We start from the raw sequence: 24721 nt of genomic DNA on the forward strand, positions 1-24721 counted from the left end.
CAAAACGATTTTTGATTCCCATAGGTTATTTAAAAAAAATGGTATTGACCTTAACCATCAAGTACAAATGAGTGTTTTTATTTGAATTCCTCCAACCCTTATGCTCATCTAATGACGCATATGGAAATTTAACGGTTAATTTCACTTTAACTATTATTATTGCCAAGCATTCACGGAATTATAAAAGAAAACTTATAATTATAAATTAAACTAATGACGACCATTACTGTTTATAATCCCAATTAAAATTACACAGAATTAAAGACAGATATAAATTTACTTTAAACTTATGTACGTTATTTATTCAATTAAATTTAGTTGCTATGTTACAAAGTTGAATTATGTTGAAAAGTGTTAGAAAAAGGTATGTGGAATTGGATACTGAACCAGACCTTAAATGAGTTCACAAATGTAAAGTAAATTATTATATTATTTTACACAAAGCTCATCGTTAGAAATGTAATAAAAAGAATATAAAAATAATAGAAAATTATGAAGATATTTTAATTTTTTTATCATTTTTTTTTTATCATTGAATTCAATCGTAATTTGTAAATTTGGTACATAATGGGTATGTTAAGTGAATAATTTATTCCAAGGTTAAATTAAAAATAAAATACTAAAACACTTAAAATACTTACCCATCTCCAAAAATAAAATACCTGTAGATGGAAGCATCTGAAGCTTCCGAAACTAGTCATTATAACATATAATACTCAAGTCGGAAAAAGTGTTATATTTTAAATTTAATTTAGTCATACAAACCACAAAATGAATACCGAAACAATAAAAAACATACTCCAGGGTTAGTGTTTTAACAGAAAAAGTTTACGAGAATGTAAAGTACATCTTGATGGAATATTAAAATTTATCAATGCTTATGCTTCAATTTGATTGAATTAGAATATCCAATCATAAGGCAAAGTGATAAGTCCTACGCTTCACAATGGAATGAAAAAAGTATTTATTTTTTACTCCTTTGTAAGCGATTTGTAACCTCATGTACGATATTCAACTACGCTAAGCACTACACCACGAAAGACTATCAATTCAAGAAAATCGTATCCTATTTGTTTCTTTTAAAATAATACCGACTTAGGTATAAGATTGATGTGGGGAGTCATAAATAGTGTGATTAAATAATGTGCCAGAGCTCCCGTCTGGCGGTCGTGTAACTAGTTGAAATCCCAAAATTATTGCAGACCACAATTTCAGTTTGTTTTAATTACTTGGAATAAATCACGCAGTCGGAAGGAAACGAGCTCGCAACTAACTTTACAGGGGGACTTAACCACTGTTATTACAACTGCACATTATATTGTATTTTTAACAAGCTCGGTAATGAGTATGTCACTAATCGATATGTGAGAAACCAAAATGGGATCGAAAAAGAGAAGAAAAAAAAAATATTCACTTATTATTTAAAACGCCTTTGTTTTTTTTGTTTATAAACAAAAGAATAGTAAAAATGAGTGGATAATAAAAAATAAAAACAAATGGTTCAAAAACAACCCTCAAAAGTAGAATATCTTTAATTCACACTAATACTATAACTAAGCAAATAAAATAAAACATCGAAATTTGTATGAAAAATAATAAGTTTTTGTATGTTTTATGAAAATATATCAATTTAAAAGGAAATCGAATCAGGAACTTAATACTTAGATTTAAAATGTGTCTTTTTTCCTTTTTTGTTTTTTTTTTAACCCATTACTTTTACAGGTAAAAAATAATGATGTAAAAAAATATATCCTAGAGAGAAGGATAAGTATAGTAGATGAAAATAATAGGTAAAATAGTGGAATAAAATAATAAAATAAAATAGGGTTTTTGGTCCATTTGTATAAAACGCCATCTCTAAACGGAGAGACAAAGGTAATGTAGTGGAATAATTAGATTACGCTAGTAACTGGTTGCTCCAGTACTTGGGGATTCATCTTTTGTTTTATGCCTGGTATTAATGGGAAATCAATGGTTCCACTCCGATATTGTTTTTATTTTGGATAACAATTATAATTATTATTAATATGTATATCTAAATTAATAATTATTTATAATACTAATCTTAATGCATAAAGTATGTGTCAGTATAAGCCAATGCGCGATTTGAGGCATGGGTTGTGAATTCTATATTTTAATGTGGTTCATTTGTTATTGCCTTAAAACCATCTTCTTTGGAGCTACTCCTATAAACTACCTAACACGCAAACGGTCATACACGGTACCTGAAGCGCAAGTCTGATTACTTTGCCTAAATGTGAGTAATAATTAAAATAATGCGTCTTTTAATGTGCGTGTAGCGGCCTATGCACCATTGAATGTAAGTAAGGGCCAAGAGAAGATGAAAGGTATTTAATAAATAATAATTTTGCGTCATTTATAAAGCTCCAAAATACTACCTACCTCAAGGGCGCAATAAAACTGATGCTGAATCTCCAGCATGTCATTACATCTACACTCTTAGAGAGTTACGCCAGCGCAATGGATAATCAAATTATTTTATAATATATCTAAAATATAACACTCTCATTATTTTACACGAAGGTATGACATATGTAAGATTAAATTTTATAATATTTCATCGAAAATTACCGTTAAGTTGATTTTGAAATTATATTTCCCATCCTGGTTATAGAAATAAGTGTTCTCAATTCACTTTAAAATAGCCAACGGAAACCGATGATACAACTCATAGCGCCATCTTGTAATGGAGAGGTTTTCCTATAAATGTGGCCAGAGGTCGGGAAATGAAAAACGTAAATTATGGCAACCCCGATCCTTGCAATGGTCAAACGGACCTCTTTTATCTACTTACGTTCCTACCTACTGCACGATCCCCACTTCACTTATTTAAACTTACGGCAAAGTAAAATAACGACCCATTCAAAAGTGTTCGAACGGTTATATTGACAGAAAAAAATGTGGAATTTATTGAAATGTCTTTTTTGCATATGTTGGTTTCTTCTGAATCTGGCACTTTCGCCATAGATATTTCTTATCTTTAAATTTAAAAGTCGCGGGAAACCAAATTCTCTCGGCATAGAAAGATAGATCTTTGTTGCCATTTCTTTGAAAAATTGCTTTACATATAATTTTAGGGTTTCTTTATCGACTCAGGGTGAGAAGATATACCTACATATATTCATTGTGTTGTAAGTGTCAAGCTCTTCTTTCAATAACCATTAAGAAACGAGGTTATTTTTTTAAAATGATTAATAAAGTTTTTTTTTCAACCCCTAAACATTAAAATATCCGCCTCCGTGGTGTAATGGTTACCGTGTTTAGCTACCAATCTGGAGGTTCCGGGCTCGATTTTCAAGGAGGGAAAATACGTGACTATTAGTAATTTTACGCTCTAATATTCATTTCATTTTACCCTGGAGTGGTCACTGAAGCGCAGGAGTGATCACCTTGCCTTTATGTAAATAATGATCAAGATAACACTGCGTCGATATGATGCAGTGCCCTATGCACCATTGGGTGCGGGTAAGGGCTAGAAGACGAAGTAAGTTTTAAAAATCTTACATAAATAAACATCTGTCTACTTAAAAAAAACTCATGTTAGCTTATAAAAGATGCAATGAATTTATGTATTAATTTTAAATCAAACACAGATTTTTTGAGTCTACTAAGTTGTATTTTATTAACAAAAAACACATAAAAAATTATATTGTGACAATTGTTTCGCCTTGTTAGGGCATTATCAAACGAATGTGAAGATCAAATGGACTACGGTCCTTATGTAGCTATACAATTCTAAGCGACAGTTTTAACACGTGCAGCAATAATTTATGGGAGACAACAGTAGCTAATGGGGGATGTAGATATGTACCCTTATATTTGTTTTCTGGGAAAGCAAGAATTTATTGACATGGCCATATTTTAGAGAATCAATATTTTAAAGCTTAATACAATTGCTGGTAATATTATTTTTAAGAATTTTATGTAAGGTAATATTATTTTTAAGAATATTACCAACAATTGTATTAAGCTTTAAAATATTAATTCTTTAAAATATGGCCATGTCAATAAATTCTTCCTTTCCCAGAAAACAAATATAAGGGTACATACCTACATCCCCCATTAGCTACTGTTGTCTCCCATAAATTATTGCTGCACGTGTTAAAACTGTCGCTTAGAATTGTATAGCTACATAAGGACCGTAGTCCATTTGATCTTCACATTCATTTGATAATGCCCTAACAAGGCGAAACAATTGTCACAATATAATTTTTTATGTGTTTTTTGTTAATAAAATACAACTTAGTAGACTCAAAAAATCTGTGTTTGATTTAAAATTAATACATAAATTAAAATGGAGTTCTACAAATTAAACGCCAAGTCAATAAATAGATGCATTGAAGTTTAGGATAGTGAAAAAACATTTTAAAATTGAAAATCAGGGAATGTGTTTTCTGGTACCAAATACTCCAATTATTATTTCCGTTTTGAAGTATCTGATAACGAAGGCTGGCTTCTGTTATATTGATACGACTTGGCTGTTTTAATTATTTTTAACAATTCAAGCATACGAGTCACATTGCTGTAGCACCCTTCGCGTCAACATCGAACGTCAAATTATATAACAAAATAAAACAAATTCCAATTAAGAAGTTTTTACATAGACTTTAAAGCATTAAAAAAAATCGTCATTTTCACTATGAATTCTAGTGAAAATATGCCTTTGTTTGTATTTTCATTATTTACCCGTTAGCCGAGTACGGCGAAATATTTCCTCATTCCAAAGAAGCAACACTAGCGGACGAAATAAATGAAATTGACGAAATGTAAATGACGAAATAATCCGTCAGTACTTCTTTTGCTTGGTGTAGGCCTTGTGGCCTGTTTGAAAGAGGGATTAGTCTCTTGCGATGTCGATTTCAGCTGTCAATCCATCTCTTTGGTGGTCTGCCTGGGAGTCGTCTACCTTGGGGTCAATGTGGGGGGGGGTCTGGATAGTTGCTTTCTCCTCGAATGCGCATACCATTGTCTTGATCGTTACCTTCCCCACCTAACGACATCTTCGATCTCGAATTTTTCCCTTATCCTGGTGTTCCTTATTTTGTCTCATAGACTCTTGCCAGATATACTTCTTAGAATCTTCTTATATTAACCTTTCAAAAAACTTCCTCTAGTGGACATGATGATCTACGATTTGTTTTGTTTGGGTATTATATGTAAAACATATTTAGGAGTCGAGTTGCACTTATAACCGGACGTTTTTAATATGTAATGATTTGATTTCAATACTCGTACATAGCTGAAAATAACATTATATCTTTAACGTTTATTGTAAAGGTGTACCTACAAAGATTTAATAAATATTTAATTTCTAATTAAAAACATCTTCAAATGTACGTTATATAGCAAAAAAAAATTAAAGCAAAACATTGACAAACAAAAAGAAATTCTAATGTTTTACTTAAGTAAATACCACTTTTTCCTAATATGTACATATTATGACACGTGTTTTGATGCATTACGCATTATTTTCAAACACCGTGCAAAAACAGTGTTTGAAAATAACGTGTCACAATAGATTTGAAAAAAAAGTATTTACTCGGTAAAACTTTAGAAAACGAATAGATTTTACTACAAAGTAACTGCGGAATCAATTAATGAAAGAAATTCCCTTCTTTGCTATTACTACTTTATTTTTCACTTTTAACACTTCGGAAAGCTGGTCACGTTGGTTTTGTTCTCTCCCCTGCGATCATATTTGTTCGAGTGAAATCTTAATTTCATGATTGTATGTAATTATCTCATGCGTGGTATAAATCCTTAACAAAGTGTCTCCCCATCTTACAACCCTCGTCCGAATGTGACCACACTCGGTTCCCAGTTTCCGGCTCGCGATTACTCGAGTGCCAACTCTCCAGGCAACGTTCCGCCGATGGCGACCCTTACTGTTCTTATCTCACTTTAATTCTCAATAAAACTATTGACCCTTCCTTGGAATCACAAACCTCGGGAAATTTGCCTTTTTTCCTTGTGCTTTCCTACCAGCATACACACATAATATGTGTAAAAATAATCTAGTATATTACTTATTAAAAATTCGAGTAATTTCAGGTAAAGATGTTAATATTTTCCCTTTTAAATTTTAATAAATATATAACTCTGGTGAAATTCACTGAATGAAATCAACACTTTTATTAAGTAAAGAGTTTACTGGTGAAAAAACTCTAGTTTGAATCATTTAATAAATATGTATTTCCATGAAAAATATGTTCAAAAATATGCATTGGTCTTCGTAGGTATACCAATTACAATTTATAAGGAATACGTATCCCTTCCCAAAATCAAACCGAAATAGTAATTTAATTAACAGTCTATTTTAATCGGAATCGAAATATTCATCTCTCGTGAGGTGTGGAATATTAAATTTTCACCGATACAGCCCTGCTATTTAAAAGCGCAGTAATTACCAGTCAATTTTTTTACCAGAATTATAGCTTAAGTCATATTTCATCTTCTATTTCTGTCATTCTTACGGAAAAATATCAATTTTTTTTTGTCTAAAATGTGAAATTTTACTTTTTTGAGGTAGTTTTTAATTGTCACTGTTTTTCTATGTATATATGTATATACGTAGAATAATACTATATTTACGCTTTCCAATAAACTATAATTAAACACATACTTTATAGCTTTTTCCTCTTTCATTTGGAATGTATTTAAGATGAAAAGATGAAATGTAAGAAATGTAAGAAAAAAAGTAATCAGTTGATATTTCATTCTTGAAAACATAATTATATTACCTTAAAATTTATATATGTGTTTTAATGATATAAAATTAATACTTGTATTTATTGAATATACTAAAAGTACTTCCAACTTTGACTACTGAAAAAGCAAATTCGTTTAAATTAATTGTGCACGTAATAAAAAGACTATTTTTTGTGTACAGTGGATGTTATATTTCTTTATATATAATATAGAATACGAGATTTATAAAATGATGTATTCTAATATTTAATCATCATTTATCGTGCGCGAGACCTTTTATGGATTTTTTGTAATATTTAATCGTAGAAATTGATTATTTTAATTGCAATCAATGGCAAACTTTTAAAACAATATTTAGTATAAATAAATAAAAAATCCGAGAGTAAAATCGATCTAGAAATCTAATATTCTCAACATTTTGATTGTGTCCAAATACTTGTTCACAAATCAGGATTATCTCCTATTATAAGAGTTATTTGAGTAGAATTGGTGAATGATACAGTGTGTAAAGTGGTCACTTAAACCAGCCTATGACGGTCGTCAGCCCTGTAAATGCCCAGACTTCCATATTCTTCTTCATCTTTGATGAGATGTCAAAAAATAATAGAATATTCTGTTGGAATATATCGATTCCAGGAAAACTGTACATCTCTGGTGCTCTGTCCCTGTATCCTACATCACATCACATCCTATAAGCTACATCATATATCAAATCTGCTTAGGATTCAACCCACTAGCTGCAATGTTTGTTATCCACGTGACTGTTTATACATGGGGCCAATAATGAGCCTACGGACTCTGTACGGCGGAATACGAATGTTCAATCGGCACTGCAAAACGTTTGGTAAATATCATCAAATTCGTGTCCAAAGCAAATCTGTTGTCATTAATTTCATGCATAACATATGAAAGACCAATTTATGCCTTTCTTGATTTTTGCTTTATTTCGTATAGTGACCATTATTTATTATTATAACACTATTTTTTACATATCATAATTTTAATGAAAACTTTACCTTGGGGGTTTTCGCTGAAAAAATAAACATTCTCGCATAAACATCCACCACTTAATAAAAAAAACTGTTGTTTTGAAATTTTTACTCCGTTTTTATTGATTTTGAGACTGCTTCGAATACCCTCACATACGAACATCTGAATAGTTCAAATCAAACCTAAAAATATTATAGCGTAAATGCTTTTATATCTTTTCAATCCTATCCAACTTGTTTTGGATGAAATGCAGCCTTCGCGAATAATAAAAAATGAAGATGAAAATTTAACTAGAGAATACTGGCATACGAATGTAATTACTACAGAATACCTCTAGTTACGTAACTTGCACGTTACGTAACTTAAAGTTTACATGCATAAATATCTTAAATTCTTTGTTACTGGATATTTAATTTATTTCATAGTTATTCCTTGCGGTATATTGGATCTGCAGTCAGCATGATATATAAATATTCTGCGCATAATCCTCTGATTTGATATTATTACGGGTGACACTGGAAAAACTATAATATTACCTACCTACGTGTGTAAATATTGAATTTTATATACTTTTGCATTTTCACTAGTGCTTTATAAAAATGTCTGATTTATAACACATTCTAAAAAATTATTATGATAATTATTTTAGTAGTTGGCGCAAATCAAATGTGGTGTATATTCAATTGAGTAAACCATGAATAATTTATGCTTTTCAACTGACAAATAATTTGGTTTAAAAATTTTATATATCGATTTTATAAAAAAAAACGTTGTTTGTTAGTAAATTGGAAAATCGCAAAGATAGTGCCTCTAATTTGGTTTTATGGGTTTTAGTTTCAATTTTATATTTTCGACTTCTAAAAAAATACGCACAAGCCTAAATAAAATCCTAACCGTTACGTAAGTCGGGTTATTCCTGTGTTCTATTTATGTTGCGTCATTAGATAGTCAATTAAGTATGTAGTGAGCTTTGTGAATACCTCCCTCCGCGTGTCGCATCTGCCATCTGCCGACGTCGACGCCATGCGCCAGCTGAGAGGTGTCCCCCTCGTGACCGCTTATCAAAGCTTATACCTACCCCCTTTGTCTTTCTGCTCTCATGGGATGAATTTTGTATTGCGATGGAAATTTTCGGGATAAACATGAAAAATCGATAAAGTTAATGAATAAATTAACAATTCTCATGGTTTTCTTCATTTTGTATGTATTCACATTTTTCTTGAAAATGCAATTAATTTTCAAAATAATATAATTTTGAAGTGAAAACTAAATACTTTTGCTGCTTTATTTTCAAATATTTTTTGTACAATTTATCAAAATTAACTGTCTGAGCATGCTTTTGGCCCAGTATTCGTTAAGTCACAATATAATTTTACCTTAATTCAGGTAACATTTTACGTAATAGACTTTTTTCTTAAAACATTGTTTTTGCATTAAATTTTTTTTCCGGAAATAATATGGCTTTGAAAAGAAAGGAGTTATTGAAAGATAGGGAGTTAAAAAAATATGTATTTTTATAAAATATATATCTATAAAAACAAAAATATATCCAATATACATAGACATGTGACCTCTCCGGTGGTCTCCAGTAGAATGAATTCTGTGCTTGCGAATATACCCTTAATAATATAACAATGATATTCCCAGATAAGTGGATTAGAGTCCCGTGTCAGATAGTGAATTTAGAAAGAAAACATTTTCAAATTTACCAATATCTCTCTCCGGGGTATCTTTACATTATGCCCCAAAAATTGCTGAAAAAGCTCATTTTACTGTGTATTTGATTCCATTTATGCTCTGCATAAAACTGAAACAGCTGAATTTAAAAATGAACAGTTTTATATTTTTCGTTAATTAAAAAAAACAATATTGTCTATAGTATGTCTATAATATAATACCAGAAATCACGGATTTCATTGGTGTATTTAAAAAAAACAAACAAATCAAATATAATTGTGTACAAGCTGTAAAAAGTTGTTTTTTATTCGTATAAAAAAGGTTATATTTTTATGCATTTCTTTATCAAAATATTTTTATTAATTACAAAACCCTTGATTCCTCACACTCGTTTAGTCTACCTTTAAATTATATCGATTTTTATTTTGACGCACAATCAATTACGGGGAAATGAGGGGGGAAGTTAGTGCAAAGACATTCAGAAGACAATATCTAATTATGAAATAAAAAAATAATTCTCGAATGAATTTTTAATAGTCTTTGAAACCATACGATGAATAAATCGGATGTACATTGAAATAAAAACAATATTATTGTTAATGTGAAACAAGGTGTCCATCGTAATGAGATGTCACACATTAATTCATAATCACCTGGCGACGCGACGTACTCGTATGCAAATTATTTGACGGAATCCAGACACCGACATTTCGACTTTGAATGACAATTCACTAAAGATCACCTTTTATAAATCAACAATGGTCCATTGCAACCGGATGGATGACATTATCGAGGCACACGATTCTTGCTATTCGCGGTATTTGCAATAACATTCATAGAATATTAATGTCCAATACAATATTAAACATTAATGGACATTCAAATTTGTTTAATGCATTTTTCTAGAGGCTCAACGAATGTTAATTAACGACCGAGCATAGAACTTATATTTGGACAAAATTCAATTTCAAATACCTAAAAATATCTTAACATTATTTATTGGTGGGGCATTAACTTTGTGGAACAATATTATGTACAACGATTGAAATACAAATAAAATAAATAAAACAGTTCGAATTACACTTATTTGAGTTTATGAATATATTCGTAAACACGACTATTTTCAAGCCTTCAAATATGTGTTTTTATATATACACACACATATATATATATATATATATATATATATATATATATATATATATATATATATATATATATATATATATATATATATATATATATATATATGTGTGTGTATATATAAAAACACATAAATATATATATATATATATATATATATATATATATATATATATATATATATATATATATATATATATATATATATATATATATATATATATATATATATATATATATATATATATATATATATATATATATATATATATAAGTATATCGTCTACTCCATATTTAGATCAACCAGAACCTAAAATCTGGCGGTGTCAAAAGTCTGCGTAATCGGAGGGCATGTATGACTAGATGTATGGATGTGAAGGAGGCTAGGAGTGTATGTCAGGACAGAAGAGTGTGGCGTTCCATCCTCTCTGCCTACCCCTGCGGGGAAACGGCGTGATGGTAGTAGTAGTAGTAGTAGTAGTAGTATATATATATATATATATATATATATATATATATATATATATATATATATATATATATATATATATATATATATATATATATATATATATATATATATATATATATATATATATATTTATATATATATATATATATATATATATATATACATATATATATATATATATATATACATATATATATATATATAAAGGCATTAAATTAGATTTATAAATTCAAATATTTAGTAAAAACACTCATTTATTTTGTAATAAATGTAATTAATTTTGGTATGGTGATAAAATATATATAAAATACTCTGAATTTAATTTGCAATCAGGAATTTAAGAGAATTCAACCAATTTTGGGAGTACTATAATTCATTTCATATTTACGGCTTCTCATCCTTAGAAAATAAATAAGTATATTTCGACATTCCGATTGACAGGTCATCCCTTTGACACTGCTAGGTCATGTAGTAGGCATTTAGTTGTTGTTGTTTGCGGTTAGTTGTTGACATGCCAACTCCTGTGGTCACAGGTAAACATTTCGGATCAAGCTGACAGAAGGACGACTAGACGGACAGTTTGTTTTTCCGTATACGTATAGTCAATGCCAAGTGGGTTACATTTCCCGTCTAGAATGGTAAATGCTTGATGAAATCCTTAATTAGATTAGACAAAATCACATTAAATATATTTTTTTTTACAAACGTACACCTAGAATACCTACGATTTATTAGTACCTATGGCTTAAAATACGATTTGTAGGGGTAAAAACACTATTTTTTGTTACCATAGATTCACATCGGTTTTGATAGAAAAACAGGAAACATAATAGGAAACGTAATAAATTCATACGTCGAATGAAAACATTTATTTTCAAGCAAAAATGCAAATAATTTATGAAAGATCTATGTTTTCATTCGGTATTGTTTTATTTATTTATTTGTTTTATTATGGTCTTATGGTATTGTGATACAGTTTTCGGTTAGGAACTATCAAAAATGATATATAATATAATGACAATATCTAGTTTTGATTGCCTCCGGTAGTGTAATGATAAAAATATTTGCATATCATACGTTAGGTTCAGAGCTCAATTTTCGCTCGAGTCCCCATATAAATCTTTCACATGAACAATGGTGTAAATGGAAAAACGAGAACTTTTAATATTGATTTATATTAAAGAGTTTTTTACTTTAAATTATTTATTTAAAGTGACAATAGAACTTTGTATTTTATACATATTTCTTTTACCATAAACTATTTATCTACAAGTGATATATTTATTCAATTACTTTTTGAAAATTGTAGTAAATAAGAAAACGATAATCGATTAACATTTTCATAATATATATATACAACAATTCTATTTACAATAATTCTTTTTTTTAAAATTATTTTTATACTTATAAAATCTATGAAAAAACGTTTGAAACTTAAAGTGATATTTTTTTATAGTTGTAGATTAATGAAATTTGATTCACCTTTGTGTTAAATTTTGAACGTCAAATTTTATCTTATTTTATAAATCGATTATGAGTTACTAAGGTTTTAATGGTAAAATAAATATGTACTAAAGCCTGCCTGCCTCTTAAGCTAATATGAATCATATTAAAAGCATGTGGAATGAAAAGTTTTTTCTTGCTTATGGTTATCCATACTCTATATATCCATACTCTTCAGACAAACTATTGCATTTGATTATATGTATAAAATATTAGCAAGTGAAGAGTATGCCCCCATGGAATCCATACACGTCCTCTCGGGGTTTATGTGAAACGTTATCTCACTGCATAAGAACCTACTATTATAATATAAGAGAATCTAACATACTCATAGGTGTCTTGTAGGGGTAGAAAACCAGTACCTGAAATCTTTGATACTTTTCTAAAGAAAAAATCTTTAAACATTACCCTAAATTATGATAATAAAACGATTGATTGATAATATTAATATTGAAAAATGAAAGCTTTTTAAATTTATTAAATTCAATCCGTCCGATGTTAAATGAAGCCTAATAAAATACATACATGTGTTGTTAAATAACCCCTCTTGGGGGCTTATTTAGTTTTTTTGTAATAAATTTGCGATTTCTATAACTTTCCTTTCAGGAAGTTAACGTTAGAGGTAAAAAAGTTTTTTTAAGTAGTTTTTTTTAAAGCAGTAAAATAAAGTTTATCGTTATGGTACTTATCGATATCGGCAATCTTTATGATTTTCTGAACTGTTGCTTCATGTATGGGTACTAGAAAGAGATTGAATATGAAATATTTATAGAATTGTTGGCCCATCACAGTCATCAAATGTAGTTTAACAATATTATTATTATTTAGTACTGGATTATTCGCCCTATGGATGAGATGTCAATTTTAAAGTTTTAAAGTTGTGTAGTGTTGTTGATACGAAACTTGTATCATTCTTCTTCAAAAGGAAATAACTTATACTTTAAAAACCCCTCAACTAATGGCGTAACAATTGGCCAACTTCACGAATGTATCGAAAACCTTACCGGTATGTAGAAGGTTCTAAGATCATTGTATACATACATATATACAGGTTTTAAGAATCGATGCAATATGGATGCAATCAATACTGGCCATAATGGTAAACGTTACACAATTGTATAAAGTGTTCGCTTGAGCCAGCCAAATTCCACGTCGTAAGCCCTGGGATGCTCACATTTCCATCTTCTTTCATAAAAAGGAAAGAACGATACATGTTTCATATCGAGTTTTCATAACTAATAGATCTCTCTAGTGAAGTTCTATTGGTTCAAGAACAAGGTTTCATATATAATATATAGAACTTCCAAGAATTTGAGTAGTGTGGTTGTCAACAATGGGTAGAGGTGAATGTTACACGTGTATAAAGTGATCACTCAAACCAGCCTATGACGGTCGTCAGCGCCGTAAATTCCCAGACTTCTATATTCTTCTTCATGTTTGATGATGATGTCAAAAAATAACCCCTATAATTGGAGATAATCCTGATTTGTGAACAAGTATTTGGACACACTCAAAATGTTGTAGTTATTTATAGTTTTAAACTCTTTCCTAGCGCTGGGTCCACCACCCCTTCCACGTTCAGGTGCTATAAGAATTCCGAATAATGTCTCCACAAATCCGAGGGATGCGAAAGGGATAGCCTGTGTTGGATGCGGGATCAGCATTTTCTCTATACCACTTCGCGATAACACTCGTTCAACCTAAATAATACTACATTACGTCACAATTATATGAACAAATACGAGCGGCAACTATTGCTGGTATTCCATAGGAATATTGCACATATGGTCCAGATTAGGAAGCCGTTTGTGCAACGGTTTCATTTGAAACTTTTTTCTCGAGTTTAAAGTTTATTTATAATTTATTTTCCTCAATTAAACTGAATTTAAGAGCGCAACGCCACAATGAAACCATTGTTAGCTAATTGATACAAGTGTAGAAAATATCAATCTATAACAAAATTTAACTCAGTATACCCGTTTTTTATATTATATTTAACCATATTTTATCATTTTTCGTTTGTGTTAGCTTATACTTATTCTTATCATATAATTATCCTTTTATTTCTAACCCACTAAATGCCGATGAATATGTATTTGTTTCATTTAAATAACTAATTAGATTTTTTTTTAAATAATTTATCAATCACAATTAAGGTTTTAACATTTTTTTAGTAAATGAGTAGTGTGAAAATTTGAGTAGTAGGTACGGCTGTCAACTATGGGTAGAATGATGAAAGTTTCACATGTATAAAGTGATCACTCAACCAGCTTATGACATGTCATAAGCTTTGTAAAAATCCAGACTTGTATTCTCCTTCACCTATGCTGAGATTTCAAAATATAAAAATAATTCCTAAGTGGGGAAAACCCAGATTTGTAAACAATTACATATTTGGACACACTCAAAATGATGTGAAGCTTTTTATCATTCGTAAGGCCAATTAAATTATTTCAAACTCTGCTAAAATGTTAGGTAAATATGCGATGTCTACATATTACTGTGATTCAATCCGACAGTATCGTGAATTATAATTTACCTTCGCCAAATATTTTATTTGGCAGCTAACCCCAAGTCTTGTAAGTTCGGCGGTATGACTTGATGTCGTAATTCTTGGCTACTTTCGGCTTGCGTACCTGTTAATCAGTTATAATAACAGTGCCAAATATTCGCTAATATTATAAACGTTATTTAATATGTGTTGCTTGTCGCATTAGCTTTGTAATTAATTTACGCAAACATGATTTTAAAAAGTCGTGACTTCACGTTCAGGAAACTAAATATCGATTAAACTAAGCATAAAATCAGTATCTAAATGAATCTGGATTTACATGAAAGCATATCTTGCACATATTTTAGGTGACAGAATATACTCGTACCTACGTATTCTATGCATGCGACATGCAAGTAACATGATTTTGGGCGTGGTTGATCAGCGAAGACCAACGGAGTATTAAAATGTCTTTTCGCAGATTGTCCCACGGTTCATCACACAGTTGTTTTTTTTTATTTTAAAAAATGGAAAATACGGTCATAGTCAGAGAACTTCAATAATCAAGGAAATATTGAAAGTAAATCTTAAAAGATATTTTTTAAATTAACCTTTTATTTTGTATGCCTCAGCTAAAAATTTTCTGTTACTTCATTAAATCTTAAGAACTGCCTTATATCAACAAATAATAATACAAATATCTATTTACATAATAATTAAATCGTTATGATTACATTAACATTGACAAGTATGTAACATAATACATACATCTGTACTACTCGTTAGAAACAGTTAATGAGAAACCAATTTAGTTAAAAACCTCTTTGTTTTGAGTACTGTAATAAGCTTTACTGTGTAACCTACTATGATAATAATCAAATGTATTGATTAAGCACGGGAGTCAGAGCTTTTTGTGTATTAATGATTATATATTTTGAGATGATTTCAAAATAATATATTTTTAATACTTCTCACTTTAACAGCAGAATCTAAACTGACATCGGCATTCATTGCAGCTTTTTTATATCTGCAAACAACTTCCAAGAAATAAAAATATAATAAAAGATTTAAATGAATTTTGTTTATATTTAATAGAAGTTTTACTTAACTAAAATAATAGATGTTTCTACTTTATACTTAACTTTATAATTTATTCTTAATTTTCGTCTTTTAAATTCACGTAGTACCTACAAAACTGATACAAAAGCCTGATCTGGGTGTCACATCAGGGTTGCAATTTTATGTTCCACTAAGACCTTAGAAATCAAAGGTCATAAAAAGAAGTCTGGAAAGAAAACTTTACAAAACAGTCGGTTAAACCTAGAATAATACGACAAAGATTAAACTTGTTTTGAACACAACGTTTGTATCATTGATATCGTAATCTGTAAAGTGTGAGGTATTAGAGCAAGGGTGGCCAAGCTGCGTTCCGCGGTCATGTATGACGAATTAAAATATATATATGTCGGGTCATTAAGAATATATTTTAAATGATATTTTTAAAACCAATCAAGTTTCTGTAATTACATGTAATACATATATTCTGGTGAAAAGAAACTCAAATCTCGCACTGAGTGGCCATTGACAAATTGGTTTTATTTAAAATAAAATTGGTAATATTGTTTGATCTATGTGTCGTAATTAATAATTTTGATTGTTCAAATTGATAAAAATGTTTATTACTATACAAATACATTTCTCGTTGGTTCAATGTGTGTTTTCTTCTTACATCCGGTTGTAATCATGTGTTTTTTTTCATAATTACCCTGATTGTACTTTCTGATTACCTCTGCATTCAAATTATTTACAATACTAAAAAATCAATAAGCATAAAATTAATTGTAATTTTTTTTAAATTATTACTGTCTGTATGCGGCCCTTAGGAAAATTTCAGGTCATGGATGCTGCCCGGGGTGCAATTTGGGTTGGCCAGGCCTGTATTAGAGAGACAATGAGTTGTGACGAAAGCTGGGACACGTTTTATCGATGAGTATTATTAATAATGTTGACTGGCAGCCAAGCCCGCGTCGTTAGTGGTCAAGTGACCATGACAACCGACTTCCTCAGTACCCAGTACCCGCACGATGGTCCAGCATTCATTGTTCAGTAATACCAGACTAGACTCGGACGTCGCGCGTGGCGTCATTAGTCAGCAGATCGCTAATTTATTGGCTCATCTGTCTGCGTGATACTTTATGAGAGGCGTGTCGCACTCATCATGCTAATTGCATTGTTTGGATTCCAAGTTCTTTGGATTACTAATTAATCAATTCATTCTAAGTCATTTTGACTGAATATGATAATCTGTTAGGGTTAAATCCCAAATTTTATTTATTTGGAAAACCAATAGAAAACAATAACATTTATGTTTGTATCTTCATTATTGAAAAACTTGACCACTTAATGTAGATTTTGTGTCAGACTTTTATTTTTTATTTAATTTAGTGTAGGATTTTGATCATGGCGATGGCTGATCAATTCCTACCGACATTAATCATAAATAAAAAAACGAAGAACCAAGATTTTTAAATAAAATTTAAACCTTAATTTAATGAATAATACAAACCCCGCTTTATAAAATAGTAAAAATATGTTTATTATATTTTATTTATTGTTTCGGCATTAACTTTGTGGTAAGACATGATGAAATATTAAAAGAAAAACACTTGTTTTTTATGACTTTTGTCTTGCGTGTTTATTTTATTATAACGACTAGTTTCGGAATCTACGCTTCTATCTTCAGGTTCAAATATAAACTGGTAAATTTATAGGAGCTCTTTTCATTCTATTTTTTGACATCTCATCAAAGATGAAGAAGATCTTCTTCATCATTGTTGAGATGTCAAAAAATAATATGAAAATAACTCCTATAGTTGGAGATAATCCAGATTTGTAAACAAGTGAAAGTTAAGTTTATCTTTAGATCTGAATATGGAAGCATAGCTACCGAAACTAATCGTTATAATAAAATAAACTCAAGTGGTAAAAAAAAACAAATATTTTTCTTTTACAATATTTATTATATTTGAAGGACCATTTTTTGAGAACCCAGAAAAGATTAAACTATTTTACATTGATTCTTATTGGAATAAAAATATCTGGTTACGTTGTAATTCGAGTAATGAATAGATTTACTTATTGACATTCCGATATTTGGCTGTATATTTATTTTTAGCTGTAATTTAAAATAAAATATTGATTAAACAGCCCTCCAGCACACAACTAAAATCTAATCTTGAATTTCTACTACAGTGAATGAGTTAAAATTACTTGTTATTATTTTTTCTTTATTAATTATTTTTTTCAGGCCAAATGCATCCAACTTGGAGTTATTCCAGTTGAGGATATCTCAGCACGAGCTGTACCCTCCAGGAGACGAGCTAATAGACAAAGTCATCGCAGATATGGTCAAACTGCCCATTCTTCATGTCGGTGAGTTGATTCTCTTTTATTTTGCATCTTATCCGTACCAAATGGTGCATTGAAAACGCCATAAAATAATATAATGTAGTTTTAATTGTTAATTATATTAAAATGACAATAATATGCTTCAGATGCCACTCAATGGTATCATTTATAGTTATTATAGAATAAAACACTTAAATTATTTCCCTCGGCCCTTATTATCACCCAGTTGTATCGACGCAGTGTCATTCTAATCATAAATTACATGAAAGGTAGGTAATAAGTCTTGAATTATGAGTTCGATTTACTAGGTTTTTGGCAAAAAAATCTTTGTACAGACAATTTTAAGGGGTTTTGTAACATAAAACAGTATTAAAATATAGTTATTTCAATTGTGTTTTTGAATAATAAAACTTTATTGAATGCATTGTACAAAAAATCTCTCGAAGTATGAAGCATATAAATTAAAATGAGGATGTTTCTTTCAAACGACAAATAATTTTGAACCTGATCATCTATGTGGGTAGAAGGATTTTTGATGTTGTTTTTGTGTGGTATTTATACGATTTTCATTTAAACTTTAGTTTGTTTCACATTAATAATACTGCTTCTAAATTGATGTATGCACAAATATTGCTTAAAGCTTAAATGAAATGGTAAACTTTAACACATCTACTACTCGTAGAATAGTTATATAAATTGGCCTGATCGCCAATATCTGGTCGACATCAAACATACTAACAAGCGGGGTTTTGTGCAGCCTCCTGCGAAACTAGTCGGGGAGTCGGACAATGCCTTTACGGCGGGTCACGTGACAACAGCTGTGACCCAATTATCACCGTGGTTTAATCGACTCGGGACACCATTAAAGGGCACACACACATCAAATCGAAATCAAATAAAAGGCTGATTGATTAATTTCATTAGGTACCTTCACCAGATTTTACGTGAAACAACGTTTTATCCTTATCGAAAAAGTAGATCAATGTTAAAAAAAACTTTTTTTAAATTAAATATTGTCCAACTGTTTTTTGAAAAAATGGCGTTTAATTTTTTTTTAAAGATTTTTGCTGTGTATTGTCTGAAAAAACGTTTTAATTAATAAAAAAACCTTTTAACTGATATAAAGACATGGATAAAACAAGTTATTAAAATATTAATATAAAAGTATGAATGTTTACAGAGCCATCAATTTCAGAGATTTATTTTTCAATGCATTGTGTAATAGTTCTTGTTATAAACTATCAAATGTGTGATATATTATACATTATAATATAATTTCATTTCTTGCATTAAGTATTTTGTCAATAACAACGCTTTTTCGCGCAACGCCAATTAACTTTATTCGGACAAAACTAACCCCTTTTGATAAATTATTGTATATATATATATATATATATATATATATATATATATATATATATATATATATATATATATATATATATATATATATATATATATATATATATATATATATATATATATATATATATATATATATATATATATATATATATATATATATATATATATATATATATATATATATATATATATATATATATATATATATATATATATATATATATATATATATATATATATATATATATATATATATATATATATATATATATATATATATATATATATATATTATATTAAAAATTTTAAGACAGTAATCATATTGTTAACATTTCCACATCATCATTTAAAAAAAAAACAGATTTTACAGTAAAAATGGAGTGCATTTTACAAACGTATATGGCACCCAAATACACTCGAAGTAATATTTACATTTACCTATATTTGTATGTAGCATACAAGCCTCTATACTTATAGCTATTATGGGTATATAAGTTTAATACGTATTTACAAACATACACTGTGATAGTATTTCCCGTTTGATTGTGTGATTTAGGCTTCGTTCAGTACCTACGTGATGGCTAGCCATGACTGTCTGTAAACAGACATAACTGAATCACCCAACTTATCACATACTAATCAGTACATTGGATTGCTTATTTATTTTCAATGGGTGTAGTAAAATTATCATACAGCCACGTACCTTTATCCATGAACCGGAATAAATGACTTCAGGAATGGTGTTACAATTTTTAAGATTTTAATTTATTTTAGGTACAATGCTTCTAAAAAAAATAATCGGTATTTCAGCTTTACTTTCATGACTGACGACCGTGTACTTTTGCAAAAAAAAGTTTTTTCATAACAGTAACTGACGATAAGTTACTAAGAGAAATTATGTGTGATGTATGTGTGACGTTATGATAAGTGAGTGTATGATAAAATAGGTTTAAAAAGGAAGATACTTATACAAGTGTCTACATAAAAAGTTTTTCATAAAAATACAGTCTTAAATATTTTTTGGCTTTTTGATAGCCTTGATTAGTGCTAGACCTAAATACACAGGGTCAACTAGGCGCCAAGGCACTTGCTTAGGGAGAGAAAAATAAATATAAATTTGTTCGTATTAATTTACTAACTTGTACATTTCCTTCCCTTTTGGGGGCTAGATACTATTCTGGTCTTCACGACTATCATCGCAATCTACCTTTGTGCTATGAACTATGAATTAAAGAACGTAGATTAAAACATTTTAGCCATTGAATTACACACAATGAAAAAAAACACAAGGGAGTTGCAAATCCTTGAAAAGAATCCATTTTACGCTTACAAAGGGAGCAATTAAAGCAGGACTATTAACAATTTAAACTGGTTTTCTCTTACAAATGAGAAGCTCAAGACTTTTCCAATCTACCGAGGGAAATTTTCTTGTAACCGAGTGCATCCTTTGTTGGAGAAGTAATAGTAGCCAAGGCAAGAAAACCGTTTAAAAACTTTATAAACCTATTACTCAGAAAGCATCGTGAGAACCTCATCTCACTTTTTAAAAGTTCACTATGAAATATGTTTTTAAAAAAATGACATCATAGTGCCACATTGATAAAAAAAATAACACTGCTATTACGACAAACGAATTGGTTAAATATTTTCCTACAAAATGTTGTGATATGTTAAAAACAGTGACTGCAATTTGTATGGATGATAGCTAAATCGAAAACAAGATGCATTTAATTTTTCATTTTTAAGAATTGACTAGCAACGAAAAAGATTTTTTCTTGTACACTCAACTACATCAAACCATAGGTTTTATCATTCTAATTATCTTTAAAAAATACTTTGATTTTAAAATATTGAAAAAATACCCATTAAAATATAGTTCTTTTTTCATCGGCAAAATTTGGACCATACTTATTATTGCGCTTGTAATGCCGAATGATTGCTGATAAATATTGATGGAAAAATATTTCTCGCTCGCAGGTCTCTTAAAATTAAAAACAGTCTTAATATTTCATAATAAACGAATATTGTAAGAAGTGACTTACGAATGCTTGAACTATAAAATCCAACCCTGAAAAAAATCAATCCTCTAAAACCAAATTTAATCTTTTATTTTGTGGTTCGTTATTTACCATCTATTTTTAACCTTTCGTCAATTCGTAATATAAAAGATAGCTTAAGATGAGCGTGGGTAATCGTTCTATCGCCCAACTCTCCACAGGTGTCTGTATTACCTTTTGTTATCTCATTCCCCGCGGCGCAGCGTCGAGACGGCGGCGGCGGTACCCTCTGCGACCGACGTCACCCTTTAATCACTTCATCCGACTAATCGACTGAAAGCGTCGTGACGCCTACATGTATACATAAATCTTGAGAGAACAATATTAAATTAAACCATCATTCAAAAGGCTAGATTTATTGTATGATACGAAATTACTTTTGTAGGGTGCACGATTTTGATCTGATATGTATTTATTTCAATTTAAAAAAAAGGAATATTTGAGCTATTTTTTTAAAAGTTTAATCACACGTTTTTACCCAGTTAAGTCTAACATTTTAATTTTCGAACCGTATAAAAACTTTTTACTTTAGATAAAAAGATATGTATGTATATTTATAAATTATATTCTTATTTTTAAACTTCTTACCTAGAAAAAAAATCCTTTGACCACCCTCATTAATTCCACTACTTTCCTTCCTGCTAAATCATTTTTTTTTACCATACCCTTTTTTTAATAGTTATTATAACATGAAAGTGGAATTGTTTAATTGGCTTTTTTTAACGTTACAATTTTTGCTAATGTAATACAATGTTTATTATTGTTAATGTAACTATTGTTTATTATTTTTTTATATGTAAAGCTGTACAATTCCCGAACAAATAAAAAATTAAAAAAAAATAATAATAAAGAAACACTTCCCCCCGGAAGTCCTCATGCATTTAGTCAAGAGTGCTAACTATTGCATTACGTAAATGAATATTTTTAATTACAGTAATACAAAAATTTCTTCCTTTCCCTATCTGCATCCAAATGGTATATAGAACACAGCATCACATAAAGCGGTATTTATTTGATAGTTAATTATATGAAATCAAGGTCAAGTCGTGATAAACAAATTCTCGAATATTACAGTGGAATATATTTTTAAAGGGTGTGTAAAAAAACGTTACTTATAAAAAAGAAAGGAAGTTAAATTAAGTTAAATTGTGAAAAATGACAGCAAGTGATTTTGATTAAAAATTTGCTAGTAACATGAATTTACGGGCGCTGAGTTTCATTATTTTAAAGCCGTTTAAAATGAAAAAAATATCAAACTAAATTTCTTTTGCTTTACAAACAAAGCAAATATTTACAATTATAAACATAAAAAAATTTGTTAATACTGGGACATATTTTTTATGTCGTGGTATAACTGGATAAAAAAAGTTCAAATATTGATTGTCAATCCCCATTCAAAATGAGGTGATATTATCAACCTAAAAGGATATAGATTTCCCCTGGATTCTTTATCTTTTTTTTAAACCTAAAATTATCATCTTTATATTTATTTTTTATTTGTTTGATATTTTATGCCTGTTCATTAATTATATCTTAATAAATCTTATTTTGAGCCGCTAATACATATATTTTTATTTGATTTCCAGAACAAAAGGAAGGAGGAACGCAGCTGAAACTCGTTATCGTCTATCCTAATGGCATTATGGCACTCTTCAAGCCAATGAGGTAAGTTTTTATTATTATATGAATTATATGTCATGTGATTTTCCTTTTTTTTATTAACTTTGCATTTCCATTATTTAATTAACTTTGCATTTCCATTATTTAATTAATAAAGTGTGAGAATATTTTTTTCGTATAATATGAGTATTGTATAACAGTAAATCAGGTTATTTCATTAATTAATTCAATATTACTTTGTGGTAATCATATATTCATAGAAAAACTTACCCGGTAAGTGATATTAAGCAAATTGCAAAAACCCAGTTAATTTTAATAAAAACTACAAAATTTACATAAATATTTTTTCAAATTAACCCCTGTAGAAAGCGATACAGATTTTATGATAAATAAAATGCTCACGCACCGTGACAAATACATTTTATTAATTCAAATATATTATCTGTAAAACGAAGCAGATTATTTCCCCGGCACACTATTACCCCCTCCCCAATGGTTCCATCAGCACGTTCTCTGAGATAAACCTCCATGTTCATGAAATGAATACTTAATGAATTTCCCAGGAATTTTCACTCTTTTTGTGAATGTCGTATGTCAAAGCATCAAGACAAATTCTGCCACGATTCTTGACGCTATAGAATGTTCCGAAAATGCCATATAAATACCGTTTTTGCAGAAATGGCTTCTTAATGCAGATCTTTCTTTAACCTTCATTTGGCCGTGCGTACCGACTCGATGAGTGAACATTGAAGGTTCTCCACCCTTAACCGAAAACCCTCATGATTCGCGAACTGAAATAACGAACCGTGTTTCAGTTTGCATTTGTTAATTTTTTAACCCCTATTTGCACTTCGTGGTAAATAGAGCACAACATCGAATCGATGCGGTGATCAATCGATCGTTTATTGTATGAAAACAAGGTGATCAGTCCGACGTTCCGAGCTAAGAGTAGAATAATACACATAATGCAACTGAAGGAGGAAAGAATTTAGGACATTGGACGTAACAGTACATTAGATTTTTTTATTAATATGCGGTGTTAGTATTTGGACTGAGGCGACCCCTTTTTCTACTCCATATACAGTTGAGTACGCTACAAATTAGGAAAATATAAAGTAAAATACATAGCTACCATCCTAGGGCAGTAATGTATATTCGTGCTCATACAAACACTATATATTGAACAAGTTACCACTTATTCGCACGAGTACATTGACCACAACGAGGTATTTAATATTTATAAAAACATATTAATTATTTAAACTT

The 24721-nt window shown here is 29.6% G+C and overlaps 1 protein-coding gene across 1 annotated transcript in view; it reads left to right on the top strand.

Annotated features, from left to right (window-relative positions):
* The window catches only part of LOC148301208 (extracellular serine/threonine protein CG31145), an 82522-nt gene that overhangs the window by 20328 nt on the left and 37473 nt on the right, over window positions 1–24721 (top strand). The window contains exons 3-4 of the mRNA XM_088273573.1: window positions 18313–18437; window positions 23422–23500. Of these exons, the coding sequence (XP_088129699.1) occupies window positions 18313–18437; window positions 23422–23500 (204 nt within the window). The remainder of the gene's footprint in view (window positions 1–18312; window positions 18438–23421; window positions 23501–24721) is intronic.

This window comes from Brachycentrus maculatus, unplaced genomic scaffold, assembly GCF_059751285.1.
Source record: "Brachycentrus maculatus isolate JH-2025_06_01 unplaced genomic scaffold, ASM5975128v1 h1tg000589l, whole genome shotgun sequence".
Taxonomy (NCBI): Eukaryota; Metazoa; Arthropoda; class Insecta; order Trichoptera; family Brachycentridae; genus Brachycentrus; species Brachycentrus maculatus.